The following is a 27,583-nucleotide window of genomic DNA, read 5'->3' on the forward strand; positions in this document are numbered from 1 at the left end:
GTTTCCTCCTTAAAACATGGAAAAAAAAAAACAATAAATGATTGTAAAGTCCAGAAGGAATATGTTTAAAAAAAGTCTTCTTAAGCACCTTGAGCTACTGATGGTAATCATTGTTAAATAACTCTGCAAGTGCGGATATTGATTCTATCTACGTATATTTGTAGATTTATTGGACAGTGTCTATGCTAATGTCACAACTTATTAACAACATTAATGGGCTCCTTGCAAATTCATATTAATAATTCTTCTTGGATTCACTAGTTGGATCTTTATCTTAAGAAAAAGTGTGTAATTTGACTTAAAAAACTTCAGAGTTGTGATCTTTGTTTCGGTATTATTTCCTGCTCTGAGAAATGTAAGTGGCAACAGGTTATTCTAGGTCATTGAAATGTGAAGAGAAAGGTTTCCCCACATTGTGTAAGAATAAAGACGTGGCTATTTAAAATTTCTCACGTGGAAAAGGGGAACTTATTCCCATCAATGCATAGAGAAAAGTACATAAAAGTATGAGATTTGCACACAAAATTTTGTCTACTGAATAATATAATGGAATATTATCATAGTAATCTGAAGTAGGAAATCAAACAAAATTGCTTGTACATGTCTCTATGAGTATATATATATAGAGAGAGAGATAAAGAATGTATGTGTTATTCTAAATGAGCAGCCTTTCTTGAACTAATAATTCATTACATACACACTTAAAAAATAATGATATAAACTTTTTCAAGCATCCTATTTGTTAACCATAAATAAAACAGTGATACAGTTAATGTTAGCTGCTGTATCTAACCTCGAAACAGAGGCTTATAAAAGTAGTTTTGTTCTCACTACTTAATTACCAAAAGGGTCTTTCTGATCCGTGAGTCACTTTCCTCCAAGGGAAAATTTAGAACTTGGACGCCTTCCAAATTTTGGCTTCATCATTTGCATCACCCAGCTTCCAAGTTTGCCAGTTTCGAGAACACACCTGGAGGATGATTTTAATGGGCCACGTCCAGAAGAACACACATCACTGATGCTCACCTTGCATTCACCACATCAACTTCAAGGAAGGCTGGAACACCTAGTTACATATTGTGCCCAGCGGAAAAAGAAATGGTTTTGATGCTGCCCAGTAGTCTTCTCCACTAAATGTAATAAAAATAAGGGTCTTGTCTCTTGGTAAGATTACACCATCAATAACTCTGCTGAATTTTCTGGATTCTTACCTTTTTAAATGTTTGCAAGTCATAATTGCTTTAAACCATACTTAGCTAATATTTTAAGGAAACTGTGTTGAAATTCATTGTTAGCTGTAATTGATACAAATGCCTATTTCAACTTCTCAGATTAGATTACATTGTTTTTTTTTTTTTTCAACTGCATAATGTAGCTGACAAAGAACTGTAATTAAGAGTAGAGGCCCTGTCAGCTATGTGTCTTTATTGTATTATTAGTATTATCTTCAAGCTCTGATTTCTTTAAACCTCTGTTCCATTTTGTGAAGTAGGGTGTGTGTGTGTGTGTGTGTGTGTGTGTGTGTGTGTGTGTGTGTGTGAAAATCAGACAATATAATTCTTATATCCACCTATCAGGAATACACTAAAGTGTGATGTCACCACTGTCTATTCCTTGCATTTGTAGACTCGTAACCTTCTCTCAATATACACAGTTTATCACATCTGACGTGTGACCATCTGTTGGAGAGATTGGTGATGGTGCTAATATCAGACAACTGACTTCACAAACTCATCCTAGAAAAGGTTCTATGTACCTCATTGCCAGATATCACTGCAGTCATCATCAGAGTGCTCCCCTGGGGAAGTTTTGCATTGATACCAGTGCCTAGTCCCCCCTTCAAAGCAATTTTGGAACTCTTTCTCTGGAATGGCCATTAGAGTTACCATTGTTGTATAAGATATGACAATTAAGATTGTAAACTCATCCTAGGAAAAGTGCTTTGAAGGGTGGACTTTTCACTGGAGTCAGTGATTGCCAAGAGAAGTAGTGAGAAGGTGACCATAGTGATATCCAGCAAAGACGTATGTAGCAATTTCTAGGATGAGTTTGTGAACTTAATTGTCCTACTTTGCAAGGCTTTATATGAAACAGTAGTCAGCCTTAATTTTTTTTTTATATTTTTAAACAAAAATAATGTTTTCCTGCATCCCACTGATACCTACTACCCACTATAGAGTACATGCACTCTGCTGTGGAGTCCACAAAACCTAAAAAAGGAAAAGGTCAGACCATATGACTGAAGTCAAAAGATGATGAATTGGAGGGAAATGGGAGTTTGAGTAAACCGAATTCCTTGCCTAACATAGTGTTGATTGGACATATTTTGTGTTCAGTGTAATTTCATAGTTGTTTCTACTCTTGCATTAAATAGTCTAATGTTACTTTATTTCATTTTGTTTTAACCTTAGTAAGTGCAGAATAGAGAGTCATGAGTAGAGTTGAATATTTAATTTTTAAAGACATTCTAAGCACCCTGGATTTCCATAGATGGGCAATGATGATTAAAATATTTACTACCTTTTTACTCACTTAAAATTCTCTGTTTGAAGAAATTGCTTCTTCAGAGAATGTTCGATATTACTTTAGTGTTTTACATTTGAACATCATTTTTCATTGGCTACAAGTGTGTATGTTGAAAGTCATGTAGATTCCAGGAAAACCTATGTCATCAATAGATCCTTTAACAAGTTTGTTTATTGTTCTCTTGATTTATTACGTTTTATCAAATCAAAGATGCCACCAATTGTAAGATATATATTTTATAAGTACCTCTAAGAAAAAAAGTACTATCAAATATATATTTAAAATGACATGAATTATGGGACTCATCAGTCTTATTTCATGTACGTTAAACTGGAAATAAAGGCATGTCTTAGAATTAATGAAATATAATGCATACATATCCTCCTGTCTTTCAGCAATGATTTTAAGAGATTTTAAGGAGATGAATATATATACTTTTATATATATAAAGTATAAAAAATACTTTATAACTTTTATAACACAGTCATATGGTCTGACATTTTCCTCTTTTAAATATATATATGAATGTAAGGACAGATAAAGAGCTTCATTGAGAGTAATATGGTGATAATAACCATTGAATCACATGCCTTCTAGCAGGTAGCATAAATTTGGGTTAAAATTTTTTGAAGACAACACAAAAAGGAAATACTAATTAAATATACAATTTGTTTTTCATAAAATAAAGTCAAACCAATTTTTAAGAAGAGAAATGAGCATCCTTGGTCCTGAAATCATGCAGAAATTTCTCTATGTAATGTAGGCAACAGTGCAAGGTAGGATAGCTAAGTTTGTGAACTGATCCTAGAACAAAGTGCTACATACCTCATTGCTGAATATCACATCACTATGGTCACCCGATTGCCAAAGGGAGGACTTTGAAGGTGACCACAGTGATATTCAGCAGTGAGACATGTAGCACTTTCTCCAGGATGTTTGTGAACTTAATTGTCTGACCTTGTGTATCATCATAAACTTCGAGCATATATACTGACATGCCTATTACTCTGTGCAGTAGTATCCTCTTGTTGAGGTAAGTAAGTGAAAACATTTCCACTAGTGTCCACTATAATACTATTTGTCTCTTTGCTTATTTGCCTTAGATAGGTTGACATTTGTAATGTGTGGAGAGAGGGGTGGATTACACACGTTTCAAGCAAACTAAATGTTGTTTCTCTTAGACAAGATTTTGGATGGCCATGAAATACACTATACCCCATAGAAGTTATGAGATATGGAATTCTTCTATATGGCTATTTACATATGAGCCATTAAGCCTTATAAAGAATGAAGAAAATATTTGTTTGACATTCTCTAAGGAAAAGCAAATTTCTTCTGAAGAATACATGCCTAAAGAGAAGTCCTTCCTACTGAAATACTTCTTAGGAAGTGAGTTTGCTTCTTAGGTACAAGATAAATGGAAGGTCCAGTGTCTAACTACTCTACTCCATAACTTGCAGCCACAAAAACTTTAGTGAAGAACATTTTAATATAGGTAAGACTGGCTATTCTACTTGGCCATAAAAATATCTAAACACTCAGTTATAGAGTATCTATTTTGGGGTTTGCTTTTCAATTTGACTTTTTGGAATTATATTCTCCAAGATAAAGTGTTTGGGAAATGTAGACAAAAGCAACTGAATTAGAAGGCTTTCTTTGTGACCTTATTTAAAAGTTGAGGGTGAGTCTACAAAAAATAACTTAAAGGCAATACTTTAATTATAGGCTTTCCTTATAGCAATGGCTAATTAGTACTACAGGCCTATCTTAAATAATAAACCCTTATCTTCAAGGTTTAAGAATTCCGGTCTTCAGGTCTCAGTATCAGTGGATATGTGCGTGAATTCTGAAAGGTTAATATCAGATAATTGAGAAGAAATTTCAAAGAAAAAGAGACTAATTCTTTGAGTTTTTCCCCCACCTATAAATTATCAGTGCATTATTAAAAGATGCAATGGTACATTTCAAAACTATTTAATTTCTAAGATGTGAAAGTTTTAGTTTGATTATTAGTGAGGCTGAAATAAGTCTGTGCTATCACCTCCTTTTGTTCCAGAACTCGTTTAACTTTGCCATGCTGTTCTTCTCTTCAATGTGTACACCATACATAGGTCTTAAATCTCATAAAGATTCTGCTTTAGGAAATAACTTCTAACATAGTGTGCTAGAACTTGAGCAGATATATTTTCATTTTTTCTTTTTCTTTTTTTTTGAGACAGAGTGTTACTATGTCACCCTCGGTAGAGTGCTGTGGTGTCACAGCTCACAGCAACCTCAAACTCTTGGGCTTAAGTGATTCTCTTGCCTCAGCCTCCTGAGTAGCTGGGACTACAGGTGCCCACCCCAACACCTGGCTATTTTTTGGTTGTAGTTGTCATTGTTGTTTGGCAGTTCTGGGCTGGGTTCGAACCTGCCAGCTCCAGTGTATGTGGCTGATGCCCTAGCCGCTGACCTATAGGCACTGAGCCAATTTTTTCATGTATTTTATAAGGAAAAACACAAGCTATATTTTTGCATGCTGCATAATTGCTGAATGAATGAACTCAGTTTGTCATGGAAGAATAATTCAAGGAAAATAGCTTTTGGAATTATGACTTGGGCAGTTAATTCCTAACATTATAATCTAATTTAAAATTTCTTCTATGAGGTTTGACATTACAGAATATATTGAGGACATTTGAGGACTTACGCATTTCTTATTTTAAGTTACACCAGTTTTCCTATTTTAGGAATTTCTAATTTTTTTAATCTTAATTTTTCATAAGTTGTGGCATCAGTTAAGCCCTCTCTTGTGTTATGTGAGTAATCATGAAAAATGAGCTACACAGAAGGGGAATTCACAAAGACTCACTACTCATCTCTGCAAAGTGCATGAGTCTTTAAGCTTTAGCAAAATGATGCCCAAATTACCCTTTTCATTTGTAGCTCTTGGTTCTCCATTATTGATGTTTCTGGAAAGCTCACAGTATTGCTTAATTTACTTAATTCACATCTATATACTCCTATACTCAGACTTTCCAATGTTCTTAGTGGTTGCTTGATAGGGGAGATTTCCTTTCCACCAAAAGTCAGTGAATCAACTCATCAACAAATTGATTTTGAGGACTCATGATGTGTCATGGCCCCAAAAATGAGAAGAAGAGTTTGCATGCTGGAACTCACAGATTTTTTACTTTTCTTTGCTTCAGCTAGACTCCTAATATTTTTTAATGTAAAGTCAATAATCTGTGTAAATCAAAATTATGGTATCATATCATATAGATGCACGACGCCATACCCAGATCTACTTTATTGGAAGATCTGCTGGTTGGGTCCAGAAATTTGCTTTCTATGGCCATCTTTGTGATTTCTTAGGCATGGTAACTTTGGAAAATCAGTGTGCTAGAATTCAGTGTTTCAGTGTGCATATAACTACTCATGACCTATGAGTAGTTCTGGGGTGGGGTCTTAAATTCTACACTTCTGACAAGCCCAGATAACACTGGTGATTTCTAGAGCTCATTTAGATTTAACTAAGTACTAAACATTTTCAGTTGATTGCCACCTGAGTAAGATTTAGACAAATTACACTGTTACTGGTTTGGGGAAGGTGTGACAGAGGCACTAAGACAAAGCGCCTGGGTGTCTTTTCTATTGCTTATTTTTGATTCGAACAAAGAAGTATTTAATGCCTACTGAGCTTTTAGATACTAGAAGCAGATCTGGTAGAAGAGACATGGCTATATAGACAAATTGCGCTGTACTAGAACACATGGCAAGAAACAAAAAAGGATGAAATGGTATTGGCCACCACACTACTGTTGTTGTTCAGGAATGATGGATCTACTCACAGGTCTACAGCAGCCTGGGTCTCAGTTTCGTACTTAGATCACACAATCAGCATATCTGAAAATGCTGGTGCCCACCCTCTGGCTATTGCTGAACATTTTCATTGGCCAGGGTTCATGGGACCCCTATATGGATCAAGGTCCTAGGACCCTTTACCACATATGCTCTATCTATAACCAGTAGAATTTATGAGAGGCAGGGAGATTGGTGAAATTTGGGATATGAGTGGAGCAAAGTTGAGCATTTTCCTAGGTTGAGGTTGAGGAGTCTGCACAGAGGGGTATGTTGAAGATTTAGAGGTGGCTTTCATATGAAAGCTATAACCCAGTTATAACCTAAGAATATGGGAAAGGGGGAGAGAGAGGGGAGGGAGGATGAGCAGAGGGAGGGTGATTGGTGGGATTACACCTGCGGTGCATCTTAACAAGGGTACATGTGAAACTTAGTAAATGTAGAATATAATTGTCTTAATACAATAACCAAGAAAAGGCCAGGAAGGCTATGTTAACCAGTGTGAAAAAAATGTGTCAAACTGTTTATAAAACCAGTGTATGGTGCCCCATGATTGCATTAATGTACACAGCTATGATTGAATATTAATAATAAAAAATAGATTTAGAGGAATGGTTGCATAGATAATGAAAGAGGCTGGAGGGTGTGATCAGGAGATTAAAGGGGTGATGGTAACAGCAGGACTTCCCTGGTGTAGGAGGGAGAGAGATAAAAATGGGTACAGAGAGAAGTGAATTTGGTTGTAGACGATGGATGTGTTTTTCCAAGCTATGAGTTTGGAGAAGGAAAAGATTACTGCTAAGAGAATTAGCCAGGAGAAATTTCCAAGAGGAAATGGAATTGAATCAACATCACTAAATGCAGCAGAGTGGTAGGATGAGTTAAAAATAATTTGATTTTGGCAACCTATTAATTACCTCAGGAAGAGATCAGTTTAAGAGGACTCTGCTACAGGAGGAGCAGGGATGAGAGCAAAATTTTAGTGGGCTGAGAACTGAATGGAAAGAGGAAATGGACACTTTAAACATACGCTTCTCTTTTAAAAAATTGGCAGTGACTAATGAAATAGGAATCCCTTAGCTTGGCTTTTAAAGCCTTTCGAAGTTTTGTTCCACCACATCTATCTAACCTTACTTTCTAAATCATTCCTAGGTAAGCCTCATTCTCAAGCAAGCCCTACCTCCTTACTGCGAAGGAAAGCATCACGTCCATTTTCCATCTGTCATTATTCATGCTATTTTTACTCATCTCTATTGCTGGGACTTTGCATTTTTTTCCTATTGTACAGGAAAATATACTTGCAAATTGATAAAGAGATAATGAGAGTGTGTGTATCTGGAATGATTCTTGCCTTGAGTGAAAGTTGAGATTAGGGATTAGAGAGACTCTCCGGTGTGGGTAGAGGGAGTCTTAATGTTTAACTGGAGATTTACACAGAAAAAAAATCAAAAAACATTTCTTAAAAGACTGCTAATAAGCTTGTAACTAGACACTTAAAAGTCTGTAAGTGCCCGCTACCAGCACCCCACGACAGTCTGGATGTCCAACCTTAGACACAAATACTCCAGCAGTCGGCTCACTCTGTGGCTGTCACCTTCTGCTCAGAATGTGTCCTGCTGTCATAACCTGTCTAGGGCATCCAATCCCAGGTCCAACTGCATTCTTACACAGACACCACCTGCACTGATTAGAACTGATCATTCTCATACTCCTAAACAACCTTGAGAGGCGGTGGATGGATCTGTGAGTCCAACTAATGATTTTCTTCATTAAAAACTTTCTTCATGTGTGAGCAACAACTTCCATTCTTCTTCTTTTTTTAACCTGTAGAAGATCATGGTTACATAGGACCCTAAGCTCTATCATTTGGTTGACTGCAGGGTTTTTAAAATACTTTTGCTCTTCTTTTAGTATCAGCTGACACAAAAAGCCCTGCTGTGTTGGTTCAGCCTGAGACTCTCAAACATATCGGATATCACAGAGCATTGCAGGAAAATAGGATAAAATACAGTAGTTGGTTAACATTCCACTAACATTGATAAGAGCACTAAGACCTTACCATATATAAATACTGTCCTGAATGAAAGGCAACTAGTGGCATACACATAAACGTTGTGAGACACGTGTGGAGAATAAATAATACATTTTAATATAATTTTATCATTGACTATGTAGCCTCTGATTCATTTAGAAGATGAAACAGGAGTTCTAAAGTTCTAAAGATACAGTATTAAGTGCAAGAATCATTTAAGCATTTAGTTTCCTTGAGCCATGTGAATTTGAGGAAGTTACTTTTTGCTACCTAAGGTGCTTCTCTAAGCTTATATTTCTTCACCTGTAAATTACCAAGGTAGAACTGAGGCAGATGAATCTTAGATTTAGTATAGGCGTAGCTCAAGAAGAATAAAGGAGTTTAAGATCAAGGTGAAAACGCCAACTTCAAGTGGGAGAAAGGAAAACGTACAAGAGGGTAGAGTGTCACAGATTCTTATAGAGGGTCAGAGAACATGCGAGGCTAATAGGAGAGTGAATCAAAGACTCTGCACAGTGAGGGCTGCACCGAGGACTCCTGCGATTAGTTTAACCCTAAATATCTAGGCCCCTTACTTTCTCACCTACTACTGGATCTAAACTACTTTCGTTATGTTTCTTATTTTATCTACTGATCAAAAAGCTAGACAGAGTCCTGCACATTTACATTTTAAGTAATTCTTCTCTAAGTTACTAAAAGCATTTTCATGTTTACAGTAAGGTGAGAACTGACCTGAGGGAGAAGTCTTCTTGGCATTCTTGGCATTCCTATTTACTCTGTTAGTATCTGGAATGCTGATTGTAAAATAAATTGGGCAGAAATGACATCTTTTCAGTCTTGACTCTTTCCACCCAAGAATGTGGTGTAGCTCTCTATGTGCAGGTCGCCTTTTGTGCTCCTTAGGGAAATGTTATCATTTTCTCCGTACAGTATATGTTGTGTTACGGTTATCTCTGATAGTAGCAGTTTATGGGTATTGTAAATGGAATCTTTAAACTGCATTTTTACTTGGTTATTGTGCTTCTATTCTATTTTTATTGTTCATTTAGCATTTAGCCACCTTCCTCTTTGCTCTTAAAATACTTCTAATTGTCTTTTTTTTTTGGCATTTTCTTAAACATTATATTCTCTGTAAGTAATGATGTAATAATTTAATTTTTATATTTCTACTATTTATGTCTTCTTTCTTTTTATTACCCAGTTAATTGACTCTGTACTTCAGTGAAACCCTGAATAGCAGTGTGCTGACTCGTATTTCTTTATTCTAAACTGATTGAGACCTGAGCTTTTATGGAGACCCATCCCTTTCTTTCTTTCTCTTTTTTCTGCCTTCATGCTCTTCTACTGGTGAAGTAAATAAATGAGAGTTTTTAGTAAAAGAGGATTGATTTAGTTCTTTTGGAGGTAATCACATTTTTCTTAGGAACTTCCTAGTAATGTTCAACATTTCCTTATTTTTTTTCCGTACAACTGATGCTTTATGCTGGTTTGTTATTATTAGCATTACTTAAATTGTGCCTAACACAGTAATGTACCATGAGATAACAGAAGAACAGAATAGTTGAATTCTGTTTTACTTATTTGGATTGAGAGAGTCTCACTTTGTCACCCTTGGAAGAGGGCTGTGTTGTCGTAGCTCACAGCAACCTCCAACTCTTGGGCTAAAGCGATTCTCTTGCTTCAGCCTCCCTAGTCGCTGGGACTACAGGCACCCACCACAACACCCAGCTATTTTGTTTGTTTGTTTGTTTGTTTAGCAGGCCGGAGCCAGGTTCCAAACCACCACCCCCGGCTCATGTGGCCGGTGCCCTAACCACTGAGATACGGGCACCCAGCCAAGAGTTGAAATGGTTTTGCCTCTGCAGAAAATGATCCCATGATGTAGTAGCTATTTCAGTAGAATAACTATCAGATTCTGCTTCTTAAAATTGTCAGTTTACAGAAAATTAACAGCTCCCTCCTCCTACTATTTTTCCTAATTTGTGAAGTCTAAAAAAAATACATAAAACTTCTCAGAATTATGTATAAAATGAGAATTAATGAGACTTCAATGAAAATAGGAATATTTTTATGTGATAAAAAGAGTCTAGTCTAAAATTGAGATTTTAGAGATGGTTGCTGTGTTTGCTGAAGGGATTTATGTGCTCCTTTGCAGGTATTGACTGTCCTGGGCAGTTGAGGTTCTTGGAAGAACAGTGTGTTAATGTTTTAGACTAAATCCTCATTAAGAAGAACATTCCTTCTCCCACCCCAGAAAACCAATCTTTGTGACCAGCTATTTTCTGACAGTTGTCTCTTTGTGGGTGGAACTGAAGACTGCATTGTATTCCTCACTGCATACACATTTTACAGCTAAACCACCATTATCTGACATTCTTATTTTTAATGTTTTTACCTTTCTCTTCTAGTGTTTGTACTTAAATGTCCTCAAAGAGTCTTTCTTAAGCTCGCTGTACCAAATTATTTAGCAATCAAAAGAGAGCTGAATGTGACAACTTCCAATATTGCATTAACTATTCAGTATTGGCTTTCCCTATGTTCATCATTTTAGTTCACATTTATTCAATATATTTTTTTTCCCCTTTGGTGTTATCTCTTGCGCTATAAACTGGCCATTAATTGTGACTTTGACTAATCGTGATGCTTGCTCTGGGAGTTGGAGTAAACCTCAAAAGCCACAGCAGCTAGAATGTTTCTGTGGCCTTGCTTTCTTGATAACCTCCAAGAAAATCTTTAGTCTGCTAACCAAAATAAATGTCAATGAAAATAAAGCACAGATCCGGCATTCTTATGAGGCTGATAAAAGAAAAAAAAATGCAGCAGTAAATATGACTGGTAACTTTTGCTGAACAGAATATGAAACAGTTACATAATTTCTCTTCCAAACTGTTCAATAGTAGAAAATAAAGGTTCAGAAGTCTACAAAAGATAACAAGTTTCTTGAAAGATATCAAAAAGCTTTGTTAACAAATTAAATAGCTCTAGATATGGTGCTAAAAAAAGTTTGGCGGTTGAGATATGTGTCCAAATTATCATGTATAGAAAAGGAGTGATAATAAATGCAAATCTAATTTTGATTCTGAAAACATTAGCTGGATAAAATTGAGCCGGAATCATTTAGTCATCTCACATCAAAGTCGCCATTTTATTTTTATAAGATGAAATCAGAAACAGCAAGAATCTTCAAAAGTCCTTGGAAAGTGACATGTATGTGCTGGATATTGACCGCCCGGTATTTATTAATTGCTGTTTCATCGTGACCTGGCTTACCGAGATCAGGACTGGATGCTGTTTCCCCTATTTTGAAGCGTGGAGGCAGTTTCTCATTTGCTTTGCTTTGTTTCCTCCCAAGTCTGATTACTCCCAGGGGCACTATATTTGTTCAAACTGTGAAAATGAGTGGAAGAGAAAATTGGAGCTCCTGGCAAATTTACTGTTTCTAATTATTCACATGCTTTTTGTTTTTCTACAGAAAAAAAATAATGGATGTTTATTTGTACGACAGTCCACGTAACACCACAGTTTCCTGTATGAGGCTATCTGATGTGCATGCAGGTTTCACAATGACATCCCATGTTTTAGCAAACTTAGCATATTTAGAATTTACGAGATGATAACATGACATTTCTGGAAAGTTTTACCAAGTAGTTTTACAGCTTTTCTTTTGTATTTAAGGTGACGACACTTGTCAACACAAGCAACAAAGGTCCATCTGGTAAAAAGAAAGGGAGGTCAAAGAAAGCCCATGTGCTGGCTGCGTCTGTCGAGCAAGCCACTCAGAACTTCTTGGAAAAGGGGGAACAGATCGCTAAGGAGAGTCAAGATCTCAAAGAAGAGTTGGTGGCTGCTGTAGAGGATGTTCGCAAACAAGGTAGGCAGGATAATGTTGTGCAAGAGGGAGGGAGGTTGATGTGCAAACAATGGGTTTTTCTCTAGAGTTAGTGGGTGTTTACTCAAAGAAATAGTGTTACTCCATATTTTTTATTCTCTGTCTACACTAGTCATTTTTAATGTTTGCTGGAATTGAATACACAAATAGAGCTATTTTTTGTTGTTGCAGTATAACACAGCTCAGCTGCATGCCTGCTGTTACTTTAAAACCTGCAAGTTGGTTTTCCCTGGGTAGATGAAACACAGACTCATGTGAAACTCAGGCTTTAGGGGGGATTGGATGGGAAGACCTCATTCTTACAGAGTCACTGAAAACTCAAGATTTAAAGGATGAAGGGGAAGAAGAATATAAAGTCATATAAGAAAATTATCGTTGTTTGCTAAGATTCCCAAATCTATATTTTCAGCCCACAGCTTTCATCACAAAGCTAACTAGCTATCAGACCATTCATTTAAACATTTAAAAATTTTTGTTTGTAGTAAAATACAAACATAAAATCTTAACTATTTTTAAGTATGCAGTTCAACAGTGTTAAGTGTATTCACTTCTCCAGAGCAGCTAATCTCCAAAACTTTTTCATCTTGCATGATTGAAACTCTATACCATTAAACAACTCCCTTTATCCCCTTCCTCAAGACCCTGGCACTCACCATGCTGCTTTTTCCTTCTATATGCTTCGCTACTCTAGGTACATCATGTAATGTATTAGTTGTTTGTGACTTGCTTCTTTCACTTAGCATAATGTCTTCAAGGTTCATACAAGTTGTGTAGTATGCGTCAGAATTTCTTTCCTGTCCAGAACTGAATAATATTTCATTGTATATATATGCCATATTTTGTTTATTCATTCGAAAGGAGTGGGCATTTGAGTTGATTTCACTTTTTGGCTCTTGTGAATAATGCCACTGTGAACATAGATATAAAAATCTCTTTGGTATCATGTTTTTAGTTCTTTTGGATGTATACCCAGAAGTGATATTGCTGGATCGTATGGTAATTGCATTTTTAATTTTTGAGGAAGCTCCATGCTGTTTTTCATAGTGGCTGCATTATTTTATGCTCCCACTAACAGTGCACAGGGCTCCAATTTCTCCACATCCTCACCAACACTCGTTGGTTTTTTTGATAGTATCCATCATAATTGTTGTGAGATGGTATCTCATTATGGATGTGATTTCAATTTCCCTAATGATTAGGTGTGTTGAGCAGCTTTCTATATGTGTCCTAGGTATTTGTACGTCTTCCTTGGAAAAATGTTTCAAGTCCTTTGCCCATTTCTTAGTCAAGATATTTGGTTTTGTGGTTGTTGTTGAATTGTAGGAATTCTATGTATAGTCTGGAGGTTCTTACCTAATCTGATAGTGATTTGCGAAGACTTGCTCCCTCTTCATAGGTAAACTTTTCACTCTCTTGTGTCCTCTGATGCACAGAATTTTAAATTTTTGGCATGGTTCTATTCAATATCTTTAGTTGAAAGTTCTAAGGACCATGAAAGTCATAACAGACACCTACTCTGCAGCTCGGTCTCCCTTCCAGATTTCCTATTTTGGAGAATGTCACACATGCCTATTGAGTTGCCCATTGCGTGAATCTTAGGTATCACTCTTGTTACTTCTCTTTCTTTCCAAATGCAGTCTATTATAAAGTCCCATAGATATTAACTCCTAAATATCAGCTTAAGGAACCACTTCCTCCTCAGTCATTCAAAAGCACTCTCATGCACCCTCAGCTCCAGGGCTTTAAACCTGCTGTCCCTTTTCACACAGTTCAGGATGACTCATTCTGCACACCCCAGCTCAAAGAGCACCTTCTCAGGGCAACTGTCTCTGACGCTTCTGTTGTCCTTCTTCATGGATCTTTGCCTTGCCACTTTTCACGGGATAATTAAATATTTGTGATGTGACCTTCTTTCCTCTCACACTGTAAATTAAGGAAGGCGGAAACCAAACTGCACCCCTTTGCTGGTCATTGATTTGCAATGCCTACTACATGTAAGATTTCATTAAATATTTGTTGAATGAATGAACAAATAGGTAAATGAGTGGTCTGTTCTATTCTTCTTACAAACCTGTCACGTTTTTGATTCACAGCTGAATATTTAGAGGCTGGAAATACCAACCCTTCTTTTCAAAACCAGCCTCTACTATTCATCATACATTTATTTTCCCCAATAGATACGTTCATTTACATTAGACTAACGTAAATTTGCTAGTTTAATTTGAAACGTTAAATGTGCCATATTTCATCTTTGTGAATGAAGTGTATTTGTGTATGTGTTTTGGTAAGTTGAAATCTATGCAGTTTCAAGTGCATTTGAAAACTGATATTCCTTCTAATTGTAAGTGGACACCTTTTTGTTTCTGTGCATCTGTAGTTTGGATAGTTGGATTGAGTTTTATTGTTTTTCTTTTCTTTTATTACTGGTGGTTTTTTTAAGTTGACTGACATATAATACACCCCATACATTGAAATTTGCGTAGTTCCATAAGCTTTGACCAATGTATACATCCACAAAACCATCTTTGCAATCAAGGTGGCATGGTGGAGAGAGCTCTGGCTGGTTTCTGAGCTTCTCTCTCAAAGCATTTATCTTTTACGGTGAGAAATTTTCCTGCTTAGTTTCAACAACCATTTTTAGGCTTTCCTTTGTGTTTTTTTTTTTTTCCAAGTAAGTGAGTTTTTATACATGCTATGGAAATTAATATTTTAGTTTTCTTAAATCTTATGTGAAATGGTGTTTTGTGGGGATGATAAGCAACATAGTTCTTGGCCAGTTCCATCTTAGGGCTATGAAAGTTAGAACTTTATAAAGATGGTAATTTAGGATAGCTAACGATGGTTGCACTTCTAGATGATATTTTAAGCTTCTTTTCTTTCTTGCTGCAGAAAAATTATGCATCAGACATGATGCCCGTGTGTAACCTGTATAAATTTCAGCTGCACCACCTTTTGCTGAACAGTGTCAAATGCAAAGACACATTAGTATAGTAAGCAAAATAGCAGCAACAGAAATTACTGGTAGAAAGCTTTGAGATTCCCTTTTGCTTCTTTCCCTCTCCAGCATCTCCGTCCACTCTCAGTGCTCGTCAGCTGTGAGTCCTGCCTCTGCCTCCTGACAACAAAGCCCACAGTGTCTTGTTTGAATCTGGTGCCCACAGGTTCTCTTATCTCCTTTCTTGTCCTTCTCCAGCTCAGCTCTTTAGTCTATCTAAAAATTGGGCTTTACCTAGTTTTTCTGTCTCCCCATTACCCAGATTTTATTTACCAGGGAGAGGCTGAGCTCAGCTTCAGAGAAAGATGGGGAAAAGGAGCTTGAGGGGAAGGAATGTGGAGTAGGGCAAGGGATTCAGTTACTAAAAACTTTAAAACACTGTATCTTTACTTCTAAAATAGAAGTCTGTTTTATTTAATTATTTATTTTTGAGACAGAGTCTTACTTTGTTGCCCTCGGTAGAGTGCTGTGGCGTCATAGCTCACAGCAACCTCAAACACTTGGGCTCAAGTGATTTCTTTTACCTCAGCTTCCCAAGTAGCTGAGACTACAGGCTTCCGCCACAACACCAGGCTATTTTTAGAGACAAGGTCTCACTCTGGCTCAGGCTTGTCTTGAACCTGTGAGCTCAGGCAATCCACCCTCTTCAGCCTCCCAAGTGCTGGGATTATAGGCATGAGACACCATGCCGGGCCTTAGAAATCTGTTTTAGAATATGGAAGATAATACTACATATCGGAAATTAAGTAAACACTGACATTTAGAACTAATAACCTCCTTTAAAGAGCCTCCAATATACATACCTGGCTTCTGAATTAATAAGTACTTTGGGAACTAAATCTGTTAGTTTTACGATTGCACTGTTTTGGTTTTTTATAAATCAAACTATCAAAAAGTATTGTCACTCTTTATTTTCCTTTTTAATTATTTTTTTTATTTTCAGCATAAATAAATGCCAGAGTTTTCATACTGTACATTTTCAGATTTTTAATAGAGAAACATCTATTTTCCTTTTGAAGTTTTACAGAGTTTATGATTATAATTACTATAATCTGGCAAAATTATAGATGAAGTTATCTATTTAACTATTTTATTATTATGTCTCATATGCTTAAAATTAATGCTGTTTGGATTTCTCTATTTAGAAAATATATTATCTCTTTTAAACCTAGGCTGCATGCCAGATTCTAAAAAGTCTCAGTATAAGTGGTGACTATATTTTTACCCTTGAATATTCTAGTAGAATATTTCCCTATATCTGTAAAAAATTCTTGAGTAGGCTTAGGATAGCATTTATATTTAAAACAAGTAATGATTTAAATCATCAGGAGTTATCATTGCACTCAAAACTTAGAACTCTGGTGTTTTAGACTTGGGTAAAGACAAACTATGTGTTGGAATTGTGTGTCTATGTGTATGTGTGTGTGTATGCGTGTGTTTCTGTTAGTGTGTTTTAAAAATAACTAAAGTAATTGGATCTATGTATATTATCTTTCTAAGTTTAAGCTTCATCGGGATATAAACTGTAATGTGCACCTATTTCTTTCTGCTGGTTAAACACCCGGCATTCTCAGCCCATGGCAGGTGGTGTTTAAAAGGGAGGCTTCCTTGTGAAATCAGTGGAGCGTTGGAGGTTTGGTTAATATATCTGTTTTCTATTCTTACTTTAGCGAATAACTAGATTATTTAAACTAAATCACTTAACCGCTTTCAGCCTCAGTTCTTCCGTTTTTCAAATATAGGCAATCGTTGTGTTTTTCTTCAACACATTATTTTAATAAATGGGATCACCAGGGTTAAAATAAACCTTAACAGTTCTACAAACCTTAGAGTAGATGCATTGTCAATCTATGTTCCCTATGTGTAAAGGCAGCAGCAGCTCTCCTTCCCCTCAGTCAGCAATCCTGCACCTTTCACGCAGGGTGCTGGAGAGCTGACTCAGCATCTGTGCATCTTCCTGAAGAGAACCAAGCATCTCAGTGTGGCTTAGAGCTGGTGGTAGTCGTAAGTGGTGCTGGAGAACTACAAGTAGCTAGTTGTGCAGCACATAAACCTTACATAGAAAAGCTTCTAAATCTTGGTAAATGTGGAATGTAAGTGTCTTGGCACAGTAACTGAGAGAATGCCAGGAAGGCTATGTTAACTAGTGTGATGAAAGTGTGTCAAACGGTCTGTGAAGCTAGTGAACGATGCCCCATGATCATATCAATGTACACAGCTGTGATTTAATTAAAAAAAAAAAAAAAAGCTTCTAAAAAAGGAGGAATGCCAAGGTGATTATTCCATTTCCTTCCTAGTGAAGCTCTGGGCCAAGGAGAAGAGAAGGGGACAGAGAATGCTAGAATGCTTTTGGTGTTTACTACCAACATATTTCTGGACTGAAAAATTAATTAATATTAGAATTGCCTGGGAATATTTTGAAATCTTAACAACCAGGCTTTGCCCCTTATCAATTAAATCAGAATCTCTGGAGTGGGACACAGGCATCAAGGCTTTTAAAGCTCTCAGGTTTTTGCACTGGGGAGTTAATTTGAGAAGAAATGGACTAATCTAGTTCTTGCCTATCAACACCACTTGGTTAACTCAACCATTCACATTATCAGCTAACATTTCACATTAGGCAACTTTTGACAGTCAGTCATTATACAAGGTCTATGAGCTTGCAGTTGACTTAGAGGTAAAAATGTGAGACATATGGGAGAAACAAGCTAATGTATTCTACATTCTATATTAATATGTTATGGATAGATATATCCTATGCTAAATGATGGGTACCAAACATGACAGTCTGTAGGTACTCAGGTGATATGTGTTAAATATATACCAGGAAGTTCACTCTATAAGACAGTTAACCAGCGAAGGAAGTATGGGCGGGTACAGTGAACATCATATGGGTGATGAGCACACTGTAATGTTGACTCCCTTGATACAAAAGCTATTTATGAAACCAAAATATTTGTGTTCTCATAATATTCTTAAATAAAATCATAAAAAATAAAAGCCTTGCTGGAAAAAAAAGAATTCTGGAAAAAGAAAAGTATATCAATGAAATTAATAAGAAAGTGATGTTTGAACTGAGCATTGATTTAAAAAATATTGTAAAGAATAGTGGGATAAGAACATGAGGTTTAAGCTATCTAATTTTCAAAGGCAAGGGACAAGAATTATATTGATAATTATGCGATGGATAGAGAAGCGTGATTGGATGAGAAAGTTCATATTGAGGTACAGTTAGAAGTATAAAATGGGAAGGGAGTAAGTCAGGAGAAGTTAGAGAAGTAGAAGCGATGAAAGGAAGGAAGTAAGAGAGGGAAAAAGAGTGCTAGCTGGTTGGCTGCTATCCATGTAAGTGATATTTTAGAAAGATTAATATGGCAGCCTAATGAAAACTTGACTGAATCAGAGAAAGACTGGACCCAGACAGATTAGTTAAGTAGCCCAGGAAACAGAACACAGCACATTACTTTGAGGGTCCAGGATTGAGGTGGTGGCAATGGCAACAGAAATAAGAAACTAAGTATTTTGATTTCTATCGACTTATAATATAACCTTAAGTCTGATGGCATGATGCCTCCAGATTTGTTCTTATTTCATGGAATTGTGTTGGCTGTTTGGAGTTTTTTTCTGATTCCATGCAAAACCTAGAACTATCTTTTAAAGATATTCAAGGTATGACATTGGTGTTTTAATGAGGATTGCATGAAATCTGCAGATTGCTTTGGGTAGTATAGGCATTTTAACAGTGTGGCTTCTTCCCAGCCATGAGCATGGTGTGTCTTTCCATCTGCTAACATCCTCTGCTATTGTTCATCGGTGTTCCATAGTTCTCTCTGTAGAAATCCTTCACATCTTTTGTTATATTCATACAACTCCAATGTATTTCATTTTCTTTGGTGCTATTGGGAAGGGCATTATCTTTTTTATTTGCTTGTTAGCTTGCATATTATTGGCATATATGAAGGCTACTGATATGTGAACATTACTTTTATATTCTCAGACGGTTCTATAGATCTTGACCACTTGTAGTAAAAGAACACTCTCCTAAAGATCGTAAGAATGGAAAAACAAGCATCACATGTACTCAGTACTAATACTTGTAGATTAACAACAGCATGCTTACGTGACAGAAAAACTCAATTAAAGTCCAGAATCTGGGAGGGAGGTTAGTGGATTCTTTTCTAGCAGGAACAGTGTGTGGGTATAAGGCACATCTCCTGGGTGAAGGACACAACTACAGCTTGGACTGCACCTTACAAATGTAAACAATGTAACCCAACTGGATGTACCCTCATATTAACCTGAAATTTAAAAGAAAGAAATGAAATGTTATAGGAATATGTTGTTCCAATGTTCTAATATGGACAATTGGAAGGAAAACCTCAGCATAGAGGATGGATATGACATGCTCTTTTTTTTTTTTTTTTTTTTTTTGTAGAGACAGAGTCTCACTTTATGGCCCTGGGTAGAGTGCTGTGGCATTACACAGCTCACAGCAGCCTCCAGCTCCTGGGCTTAAGTGATTCTCTTGCTTCAGTCTCCCGAGTAGCTGGGACTACAGGCGCCCGCCACAATGCCCAGCTATTTTTTTGGTTGCAATTCAGCTGGGGCTGGGTTTGAACCCACCATCCTCGGTATATGGGGCCGGCACCTTACCGACTGAGCCACAGGCGCCGCCCATGACATGGTCTTTATTGAGCTCCAGCAGCTGGTGAGCGACATGGGAGGTCCCCCGATATCCAGCTCCTGGCTGCCAGGGAGGTAGGCTACATGGAAGGTCTACATTCTGTGATCCACAATCCACAATCTGTACAAGGGGAAGGTCCTATGCACCATTATACCCAGGGGGACAAAAGTGGCACCATGCCAAACAGCTACGACATAAGCGTCATTGTACATAGTTGTGGTTATCTAAAAGCACAGAAAGCCTTCTATTCTATCCCACCTGTTCGGGGGTATGGCCGGGAGCGCCCAGACATCCTTATCTCATCCCACACCCATGGCCATGGGCTAGGAAGCCCAAACATCTTTATATGTCCCTACATGATTGCAAAGACAAATAAAAGATTTTCCAATATAGTGAAGGAAAAAGATAAGAATCAAAATTCGTTTTATGTTTTTTGACCCTGGGCAACTTAATTGAGAAGGCTAAAAGGCTGATAGAGACAGGGTAGAGAGTATAATTTTTATTTCAAACTGATGAGTGAGTTGGACTTCCTAGCAGATGGCTAAGGCTTTGGCAATGGAACTTTGGGGACAGAGAGAAATTAGGAAGTCTTTCAGGTTGATAAATGAAGCTTTCTGTGACAGAGCTTTCTTTAAGCACTTGCCAATAGATACAGAAGAATAGAGGGATAAAAGTATAGTTTTGGAAGAAAAGCCAAAATAGGAGTAGAAAATAAAATAGAAATAAATCAGAGAGGGAAAGCATGCGCTGAAATGTGGCCAGTGCAGAAAGATAGAAAGAATCTGGAAAACCAATGTGATAGGCTATTTCATAAAGGAGAAGGTAATCAATCTAGAATCCAGGACATTGTTGTGATCGTGTTAAATTCTTCTGAGAACATGGGGGATGAGTAATGAGAAAATGATTTCGATTTTGCCAGAAAGGTGTCATTAATTACATTCAAAAGTGCATTTTCAGGAAGCAAAAATGGCAATAGGTAAACAAAAAGAAGGAATAGATGCTAAAAGAATAAAATAGGGAGTGAAGTAATAGTTGTAGGTTAAAAAGCTAACAAGAACTTTCTTTAGTCATAAATGCAATGCATACTGCATAGATGTCTTTTCTGACCTTCCAAGTGGTCTGGTACTCAGCTGAGGGTCCATGTTTTAGTATTCTGTCTCTATTTTTGGAGCCTGGCACAATTCCTGCATGTTGTGGACACCTGAGTTTTACTTCAGAAGATTATCACAGAGTGAAAACAGAAATAGAAGAGTAACAGTAGGGAAACATTAATCATTATCAAAGAATATAATCATTTGCTTGTTTGCTTATTTTTTTCCAAACTGTGTTAAAAAGTATCAGACCATATATAAAGAGAGAAGCCACAATTGTAGATACAAAGGAAAACGGCTCGGGTTGTATAAAGTAGTGCAGAAGGGACAGCTATCTGGAAAGCAGGTAGGGAGAAGAGATGACCCTACCAATGTTCTGTAGAAAACAAACCAAAGCAGATTTGATGAAATGATCTCTCTTATTTTGAATAAAGATAGAGGTGATTTGAATAGGCCATGGATAGCGGATATTTGACTGCTGTTGGAGATGTTTTCGTATTTTTGTAGGTTACTGGCACTTGTGTGCATATCTCCCATACATTTTTAAGAGGTTTTATTTATTGAATGAAGTTATTACTGTCCTTCCTTGGATGCAGCTGAAAATGCCAATTTATAACAGGCTTAATCATCTAATAATTTTTTATGTAATTTGTTTATTTGGTGGGTAACTGCATCTGCCGTAAATGGAATGTTCAAATATTGTGTTTGTGAATCTATTTCAATTTGAAATGGATCCAAAAGCTGTGCTTAGAAAGATAGGCACCCTTTTTCATGTTTGCCCGGTAAGCAGATCCATTTAATGGTATAATACAATGTTGGTTCTTTGCCCTAAGACCTATAGTCCATCCTTAAAACTTCTCTTCTGCCATCCGATTATTATATTTTGACATCCTCTTAAACTATGGAGAAGTTGCTTAGTTTTCCTACCTTCAACTGAAAATAGCATTTTCAGGGCGGCGCCTGTGGCTCAGTGAGCAGGACGCCAGCCCCATATGCCGAGGGTGGCGGGTTCAAACCCAGCCCTGGCCAAACTGTAACAAAAAAATAGCCAGGCGTTGTGGCGGGCGCCTGTGGTCCCAGCTACTCTGGAGGCTGAGGCAGGAGAATCACCTAAGCCAAGGAGTTGGAGGTTGCTGTGAGCTGTGTGATGCCACGGCACTCTACAGAGGGCAATAAAGTGAAACTCTGTCTCTACAAAAAAAAGAAAGAAAGAAAGAAAGAAAATAGCATTTTCAGATTGCCTGATTTCTGTCTGGGCGATTAAAATCAAAATAATAAAAACGTGACCCTGCCACCAAGATGTGTCAGGTCAGTGTGTAGACAGAGCAGCAGTATTTAGCTCTATCTCACAATTAAGGAGGAGCTCATGAGGCAAAGTTATAAGAGGTGCCGATGAAAAAGGTGGCTTCTTCACAGTAATCTCCTAAATCAAAGTGATCACCAGGGCAGTGCCTGTGGCTCAAAGGAGTAGGGCGCCAGAGGTGGTGGATTCAAACCCAGCCCCGGCCAAAAACTACAAAAAAAAACAAAGAAAAAAAAAAAAGGTGCCAGCATTAAAATCAAAGTGATTGTGAAGCTAGTCACTGCAAACATGCAGTCTTGTCTTTTGTCTGTTTTTTTTTTTTTTTTTTTAATTTTTTTTAATGGTTTTGAGACAAAGTCTCACTTGGTTGCCCTGGGTAAAGTGCTGTGGTATCATCATAGCTCACAGCAACCTCAGTCTCTTGGGCTCAGGAAATCCTTTTACAGGCAGCTACCATGATGCTTGTCTAGTTTTTCTATTTTTAGTAGAGAAGGGTCTTGTTCTTGCTGAGGCTGAACTTGAACTGAGCTCAAGCAATCCATCCTGCCCCCGCCTCCCAGAGTATTGAGATTACAGGCATGAGCCACGGCACCCTGCCTTGTCTGTTTTGATATAACTGTAAATATCACATAGTGATATTATTTTTTGAGTTACATTATTTTATTTTTACCCAATCAACGTTGAACATTGGGCTAATACAGAGAGTACAAGACTGAGAAAAAGTAACAGGGTGAGAGAAAGGCGTCCTTCACATCTCTGAGAAGAACCTTTACCTTCCGATGGTCTGGTGGCTCATTCCTTTCTTACCCACTTTGGTGGTGTGGTTGAATGAGCAGTTCAAAGAAAACAAAACAAAACAAATTCATTTGATACCAGCAATATGAACTCTCCAGCTGAGAGCGGGTGAGAGGCTATTTCCCTAACCAGAAAGCTCCTACTGTCACAGAGTCCTGCCCATCCCCCTCCAGCTGCCCTAACAGTATGTGAAGAAATGCAGTGTAGGGAGGGTGGCATGTCTTTGCCCAGGACTCAGGGTCAAGTTTGGGTGTTTCCAGGATTCTGGTACTCATTCCTCTGTGTGTCCTTTCTCTCAAGGACCCCTGGCTTTATGACTCTCCTGTGGTTACTCTGGATGCTTTAGTCTCCCAGGACACCAGACTTCCTCTCCTGTGCCTTCTGCTGACTCCTGGCTGCTACCTGACTCCCCTTGTGTGGATGGGTTACTGTGTTCTAGTTTGAGCTCCTTTTGTTCTTGGGGTGAGATTTTATTCCTGTGCAAAGGGGGCAAGTCTCCACTGAAGAAGAACACTTTTGGGGAAGAAAATAAAATAATTCTAGGACAGAAAATAGGAATAGGAGAGGCAAATCTTAGCCAAGAGAGGGAAAAAGAATTTATTTCTCTCTATTGGTCTCACTTCTCTTGCCTAGACTTTGTTGTATGTATATACTTTTTTAAAATTTCAGAATATTATTGGTATATATATGTTTTGGTTACGTGATTTGCTTTTGTACATTTTAATTCAAAGTTACAGGGGTGCCCTTCACCCAGAATGTGTGCGTTGAACCAGTTCAGTGTGAATTACTTTTTGAAAATGATGCTATTCAAGTAATATTAATGTAATGTAGTACATGTGTCCTAGATTCAGCAAGGGCAGACTTTGAAGTTGGAACAATGGGTGTCTTTCTTCAGTCTGGCCCTTCAGCTGAGCCTGGGATCTGGTGATGCTCACCTGTCACCACGTGGCTGCTCACTGCCCCTCTCATGATGCCACCTTCTCTTCCTTAGACAAGAACTTCTCAGAGTGAAGTTCATAGACCATCTGTTTCAGAATCTCCTGAGTGGGGATGAGAGGAGCCCATAAAAATTCATATTCCTAGGCCTAGCCATCATTTTAGATTCAGTATGTCTGGAGTGACGCTGGAAATTTTTATTTCTAGATAGCATTCCAGTGAATCTCATGCTTCAAAAGCTTGAGAGTCAATAATAGCCTAAGTTTAATACATCACTATGGACATCACCTTAATTAGTTTAGCTCTTTTTTTTCTACTGAAAAGGAGGCATCCAGTAATGAACTTAATTTTCAGAAGCTTTAACAACAGAAGTTTAAATCAATAAGCAAAACCTAGTGATATGTACAAGGGCAAAAAGGTAAAAAGAAGAATGATGTGAAAATATCATGAGGAGAACAATGCTTGCACAGGAAAATGTCATGTACTTAAGGATTCACTTTAATGCAAATTTCAGCATTTGTAGTAGTTTCAACTGTTGCATATTTTCTTAAAGAAAATATATTTGTATGCCAAAGTTTGCCTTAGTTGAGGGCCTGGGAGCATTTCAGGTCACCACAGAACCTTGTGTGTGGCTTTTCTTGCAAGAGATTGGAAGATAATGGCAGATTATTCTTTCACCTGAACTCTTTTTCTGGAGCTCTTGTCTTTTGAAAATGCTGATATTTGTCAGAAATAACAATAGCAACAATAGTCCCATTTACTGATGGCCACTCCATTCATAAGATGCTTTGTATACTTCTCTCAAAGTCATTCTGTTTGTTGTTTGAAGTATTATTATCCACATGTTGCATAATATGATATTGATACTGCTCTTCATGTACATTGATTGACTAATTCTACAAATTTTTTTTAGTGTCTACTATACACAGGCACTATTTTGGGTGCTGGGAATATAGAATAAAGAAAACACACATTCCCTGCCTATAGGATCATTATATTTTGAGATGAAACAGACAAGTGAGTAAAATGTTAATAATCAGGGTGATGATTCCGAGCTCTATAAATATGTGCAATTTTAAAATGAAAGAGCCAGAAGCATGAAAAAGGATACGTGAAGAAGAAATTGATAAGTTGAACTTATACTTTTAAAAATTTGCTCTGCAAAAGATAATGCTAAGAGAATTAAGGTAAGTCATAGAGTTGGAAAAAATATTTGTAAATTACATAGCTGAGGAAGGACTTGTATCTATAATTTACAAAATAACTCTTCAAGTTCAACAAGATAATGAACATTCCAATGAAAAAATGGGGGAAAGAGTGGAAGAGACTCCTCACCAAAGAAAATGCACAGATGGCAAACAAGCTTACAGAACAATGTTTAGCATTGTTTGTAATGGAGGAAATGCAAATTAAGCAATAAGAGATTTTACTACATACAGAGTAAAAACACAAAAGTACCTACAAGTTACAATACCAAATGCTGGCAAGATGGAGAGTAACCGGAGTTCTTAATTCATTTTGGATGCAAGATGATACAGCCACTTTGGATGACGGTTTGTCAGTTTTCTTTTTTTTTTTTTTAAAAACTAAAGATAGAATTCCTTTACAATCCAGTAATAACAATCCTAGGTATTTATCCCACTAATTTGAAAACTTACATCTACATGACATCACCTAACCTAATACCATTTTTTAAATATTTTATTTTAGAGTAATTTTAGATTTTTAGAAAATTTGCGAAATAGTACAAAAACTATCATATACTCCACACCCAGTTTCAGCTGTCATTAACATCTGACATTATTATGGTATTTTGTCACAATTAATGAACCAATATTGCTAGCTTATTAATTGAGATGAACACAATAGTAAAAAAAAAATTGCAAACCTTTTTGCTGATATGCTTAGCAAAATGGCAAGAGCAAACACAGTGTGAATGCTGAACTATTCTTATTCTTAAGCTTACTTGCAAAGAATCGTGAATTGTATCTCTGTATGAATAAAAATCAGAAATCTAGTTTAGAAGATTGCCAATTCAGGACTGTTTCCTTTAATACTCTTTATTGAGATCTAAACTTGTCAGTCTGAGTAAAGCTGTTCTTGCCTTCACAGAAAATATTTAAAGAGGCGAACAAGGATATACAAAGCACAGAAAGAAAGAAAAAAAAATCCCTGGAAAAGAAAAAAGACAAATAAGGTCGGAGACTCAAGAGAAGCCAGGAAAGTGGCTAAGGAGCGTGTGTGTTAATATCAAGGCATCTTGGACAGACCCTGCCACCTGAGGGCACATCCACAGGAGGCTTATGAGGGGTGGAGTTAGCTTTGCAGAGGACTAGGATTCAAATTCCAACTCTGTAATTTTTATAGTGCCTGTGTCCTGCAACTTGAGCAAGTTTCTTATCCTTTCTGCACCAGTATTTTCATGAGTTCCTTGAGACTCATGTACACTCACTCCCAGGACTGTCAGGAAAAGCAGATGACAGGATGCAGGAAAAGTGCTTAGCAGCAGACCTAGCACACTGCGGGCTTGAACAACCTGGTGGTCATGACCTTTATCGTTCCCATCTCTGTTGTTACTCTTGCTACAATTGGGCAACGGATTGGCTGTTAGGCTAGCTCATGGATCAGTTTTAAAGTTTATGACAATATGATATTTCTAATCATGAAATAAAATGATCTTTCAGGTAGATCATAAAATCACCCTATTTCATTTGTAATTCACCTTGTTTTAAGGAAAATTCCTTAAACAGAACATTTGATTCCAATCATACCAAAAAGAATTGTTTGTTATTACCACATAATGATAAAGAAACTGGGCGATGAAGCATTTCCTTTTCAATGGCTAAATTCAATCCAAAATACATTTGACATAAATATCTTGAATAAAAATGGGATAAGATTGTTCAAGATGAAGCTAATTCACTGATGCTTCCCTAATTATGACATATGTCATTGACTCGACGCAAACCAGTCTTCATTAGCTCTGGACCCCTCTAACCTGAGACTGAGTGAGCTTGCTTCTACATGCAACTCTGCCTTTGAAAAGAAAATCAATGGGGCCAGGGAAAAGCATCTGAAACAATACTGAATCTTGCTAAGTGCCTGCTAATAAAAGATCCCAGAGGACCCATCCTCTAGAGTGACTTGTAAGCAAGATGAACACATCAGACCATATAATAAATTATGGAGATGCCACTTTGGGCTTGTGGGGCTAAGGAAATATTTCAGTCAGTAGAAGCTGATAATGAACTTCTCTTAAAGTAGATAGAAATGCAGAGATAGCAAAGGCAGGAGGTGAACTACCTCTTTTTAAACAGAGAATCGAAATGCCTGACAATTGCGCCTACTTTTGTGTTCCCCAATTCTAAAAATAATGAAGAGTTGCTTCTCTCAAAGACTCATCCCTCTACTGGAGCTTTTGGTCCCTTACCCTTCCACCTTTTGAAGGACACTGCTTGGATGATCATCCTAACTTTAAATTATCAGTTTTTT

General features: G+C 37.2%; 1 protein-coding gene across 3 annotated transcripts in view; it reads left to right on the forward strand.

Moving 5' to 3' along the window:
- CTNNA2 (catenin alpha 2) overlaps positions 1-27,583 on the forward strand; it is a 1,130,561-nt gene that overhangs the window by 237,249 nt on the left and 865,729 nt on the right. For all 3 annotated transcript variants that reach the window (XM_053588738.1, XM_053588740.1, XM_053588739.1), the window contains exon 3: positions 12,074-12,269. In XM_053588738.1, the coding sequence (XP_053444713.1) occupies positions 12,074-12,269 (196 nt within the window). The remainder of the gene's footprint in view (positions 1-12,073; positions 12,270-27,583) is intronic.

The sequence above is a fragment of the Nycticebus coucang genome, chromosome 4 (assembly GCF_027406575.1).
Source record: "Nycticebus coucang isolate mNycCou1 chromosome 4, mNycCou1.pri, whole genome shotgun sequence".
Taxonomy (NCBI): domain Eukaryota; kingdom Metazoa; phylum Chordata; class Mammalia; order Primates; family Lorisidae; genus Nycticebus; species Nycticebus coucang.